Genomic DNA, 3864 nt, shown 5'->3' on the forward strand with positions numbered 1-3864 from the left:
GTTGCAGTGGAGTTGATCACCCACGACTCCAAAATGGGTTGATCAGGTAGGCTTTGTTTCCACCTAAGAAGAGCCTCGGCTTGTGTTAGTCCTGAAATACCTTCAGACATAGCCAGCAAAAGCACCAGCGTAGCTGGAATTGCCTTTGCAAGGCAAACATAAGACTCACTGTTGATCATATTGTAATGTCGGAAAACTGAAAGTAGTTTGTCGTTTGTTTTTTTAGTGAAAACTTCTTACGTAGCTATCTTCACTTGAACATGAAACTGATTCCCATGGATGTGTCTAAAACAATCAAATGCCCATAGATAAGTATAGTTGACTGCAAATGGGAACATAATGCTATTTAGATAACTAAAATTAGTTGAAGATAAGAAAAAAAGTGTTATTATAAGAAGTTTAATATGAGAAAGAATAATGTTGTTGGTGCAGACAAGAGTTGGTGAGGCTTCAAAGTTGTTATGTTCTGATCAAGTTGTTGTTATAACTTTTGAAGGTAATTTAGCACATTCACACTGACACGCAAAAGGAAAGTTGACTTCTTGAATTCTCATAATATCTTTGAATGAGATTTTTTTTCTAAGTGTTATTCAACCAAATTTTGATGGTGACTTGTTAGTTACTTTATGTGAACTTGCTTTAATATTGTATTGCTTTAATAAGATTGCCTCTATTGTATTGGTTTAACTTACGATTATAATAATTAAGATATTTAGAAATACATATATTAGCAAAGGTTATAATTAATGAATTATCCTAATACATAAGTATTTCTTATATGCATATAGTGATGTATTCCAAAGGTAATTAATAACTATATGTAAATCATTTGTAAGATGAAGATAACAAGAAATAATTTATATATATATATATATATATATATATATATATATATATATATATAAGAGTTGACTTAACAATTATAATGAGTTTGTCATGGCTATTGAATAGTATTAATGGGTTGGTGACAGAGTATATAACTAACTCCCCCTAATCATAGAATAATCAAAATCACCAATATGTAATGTCACTTAAAACAAAATTTTTATAATAAAAGTACCAAAAATAAATATTTTTATAATAATTTTTTCCTCAAAACAAAATTTTATAAAACAATATTCCACTCTCCTTTTCAACTTTACCACTAAGTTAATCTTATACTTCTTATGTTGTATCCTTTTAAAAATAAACCATATACATTAGTGACTAGTTCTATATATCTAACTCAACTTTTGAGTCCCTAAATTCAATTTTCTTTATGTTTGGCTTGAGATAACAAATATACATATGATTTATATTAATACATTGATTGTATTTATCAATAGAATTCAGAGAATAACTTTGTTTGATAGAATTCCTCACAATAAATATAAAGACTAATCCAAATAAAAATATCAAAACCAATATATATATTATTATGATATACATAGCATCAAAACATTTAAATTAGCAACGTATATAGATAAGTACATTTAATATAGTTATTAAAACACAGCAAAAATAAATTAATGATAGTTTTTCATGTTTTCAAAATAAAATAAAATTACAACCAAATTATACCATTACATACTATCAAATTAATAAGTTATAGAACTACGATTTTTCAAATATTACTCTAAAATTGGAGGAAACTAAATCTAAGAAAACATGTATGTTCATAAATGTATTTAAATAATTGTTAAATGTATGAAATAAACTAAAATATCAAAAGAAGACTTTCTTATTTCTGTTATACTTAATATAATTACTTGCAAATATATAATATATATAGTCATACATATGTATATATAAAATAAATTTATTTGATTAATTAACCAACATATACATGTATTAATACAAAACTTTCTATTAATATTATGGTTGGGGTAAAAAGAGAAACAAGTTATACACTAAACACAAGACAAGACGTGCATTCTTAATCATATTTATTTAACCAAATGGGAAAAATAACATAATCTAAACATCCAGCGGTATAGATAAATTTGATTAGAATCTATCATTTGAGTAATCAAACTTAGTAATATACTTTTACAAACCTACGCCACCAAATCCTTTATATTCTCTATCATACACGACACATAAATGAAAAATTGTTCTAAGAGTTACACATTTTCCTCCAACATATCCTGTGGTGATTCATTTCTGATAGAATTTATCATCAATATAGGGATTTTGGCTCCTATAATCACTTGCAGCAAAACGTCTGACAGCACCACTTGGCAAACCTGCATTTTGAAACTCTGGACGATAAATGGAATCTCTAGTGCTATATTGATCAAGAACGCCTTCACCTATGCTATTTCCATCTTGTATTGATTGAGAACCATGACCCATATTCATGCCAAAGTTGTAATTCTGGGAGGGAAAAGCTGGATTTCCAGAAATCAACGTGGAAGATGGCTGAAAGTTCATTGGATACATTTGATTATGATTCATCGACTGCTGCATATTATCTGTTTGTAGCATAGTGGGATTGTCAACTAGCGGTATATCAGATGGATAAAGTAATCCATATATATAAGCATAATCTAGAGTTCCCAGTTGAGAATTCTGGTTACTGGCAATGTTAGGAAAGGTTGCTAAAGGAAGATCATGTGCCAGAACTTGCTCTGCATTAAAATTGTTAGACAGTTGTCCATTTAGATTTGATTGTTCTTCTGAAAAATTCTCGGTAATGGCAACGTTAGGAAAGGCTGCTAAAGGATGACCATGTGCCAAAGCTTCCTCTTCTATGTTACCTGTAAAACCAGGATGAAAATTTGTCATTGCAGTAGTAGCAGAACAAGGTTGCAATGCAGACGTCCTTGTCAATGACATGTCCTTCTGTTGCGATTGTTGTTGCTCTATTTGTCTCCCTGAATCGAGAGACGTGTCATTTTGTTGCTGTTCCTGTTTCTGTTGTTGTTCCTCTTTCTCTTGCTGCTGTTTTGAATAATTTCTGAATTTCTGCTCATCAAAAATTTCAGTTCACATTCAGCCACTATGACTAACATCATGATCAGATATACGTTGGATACAAACAAAGTTCCACGTTGAAAAAAAATAAGAGATGAACACGATTTTATATATTTATAAAAGACCTTTTTGAATGGTACTAAAAATAACTTAAATAACTTGATCCAAAACGAATAATATCTTATCAATCAATGTGGAAACTGTGTGTATGTGTGAGTGTTGAACCCTTCCTACAGTGTATATAAATAGAAAGAAAATAAGTTGAACATAGAAACTAACCTGTAAATGACTGGCAATATGTGCTCTTTCCAAACGAGGGTCATTCATGAGTTGAAGAATTTTCTTTGGCGTAGCATCTAAAACAAATTAATTAAGAAAAATTAAAATTACCAACAAAGAGATACAAATATTGAAGAATAAAGAAAAATAACACATCATACTTTCAATTCCAATTATTTGGACAGCGCTGACAAATGCAGCATGCCGTTTTTCATCCCATACAACACGAGGCTTCTTGGTGGGAGGTTTGTCCTCAATGTAAGTTGCAGGAGGAGCAGAGTTAGCCATGGCTTTGCAGTGTAACCTTCCAATGGAGAGGGAGAAAGCAAGTGAAAGAAAGAGAGATATATATAGAGATATATATAGAGACTAATTTATAATTTAAATTCAAATTCCGCTCTAAATTGATGAAGGGTTATTCGGAAACAGAACCTATTATCTTTTAATTTCTAAAAAAGATTCCTCATTTTATCTATATTCATATCATATATATCAATATAAAAATTACAGTTTTTTCTTTCATATATATAATTAATTGACTGTACCTCTTTAATAATAATAATACCTAACTTAACTAATAATATTTTTAACAAATGATTATCAACTGATCTTATAACTGATATGATAAAT

The 3864-nt window shown here is 29.5% G+C and overlaps 2 protein-coding genes across 2 annotated transcripts in view; both read right to left on the reverse strand.

Moving 5' to 3' along the window:
- Window positions 1-287, reverse strand: part of LOC106755785 (MDIS1-interacting receptor like kinase 2) — a gene marked incomplete in the record, with an annotated part of 3195 nt that extends 2908 nt beyond the window's left edge. The window contains 1 exon segment of the mRNA XM_014637999.2: window positions 1-287. Coding sequence (XP_014493485.1) covers window positions 1-179 — 179 coding nt within the window.
- A 1849-nt stretch (window positions 288-2136) lies between these two features.
- On the reverse strand, window positions 2137-3522 carry LOC106778061 (two-component response regulator ARR10-like). Its single transcript, XM_014665953.1, has 3 exons — window positions 3396-3522; window positions 3235-3311; window positions 2137-2946 (listed from the first exon to the last, which is right to left on the reverse strand). The coding sequence occupies exons 1-3, from the start codon at window positions 3520-3522 to the stop codon at window positions 2137-2139; spliced, it is 1014 nt and encodes a 337-aa protein (XP_014521439.1).
- Window positions 3523-3864: the final 342 nt, after the last annotated feature.

Source organism: Vigna radiata, chromosome 2, assembly GCF_000741045.1.
Source record: "Vigna radiata var. radiata cultivar VC1973A chromosome 2, Vradiata_ver6, whole genome shotgun sequence".
In the NCBI taxonomy this organism is placed as follows: Eukaryota; Viridiplantae; Streptophyta; class Magnoliopsida; order Fabales; family Fabaceae; genus Vigna; species Vigna radiata.

What these genes read in the sequence shown, in the direction of transcription:
- LOC106778061 (XM_014665953.1), bottom strand. Translation starts at nt 3,522, where the DNA reads ATGGCTAACTCTGCTCCTCCTGCAACTTACATTGAGGACAAACCTCCC. An exon ending in CCAAATAATTGGAATTGAAA is followed by an intron (nt 3,312 to 3,395) that starts GTATGATGTGTT and finishes AATTTGTTTTAG; the next exon opens with ATGCTACGCCAAAGAAAATT. An exon ending in ATATTGCCAGTCATTTACAG is followed by an intron (nt 2,947 to 3,234) that starts GTTAGTTTCTAT and finishes TTTGATGAGCAG; the next exon opens with AAATTCAGAAATTATTCAAA.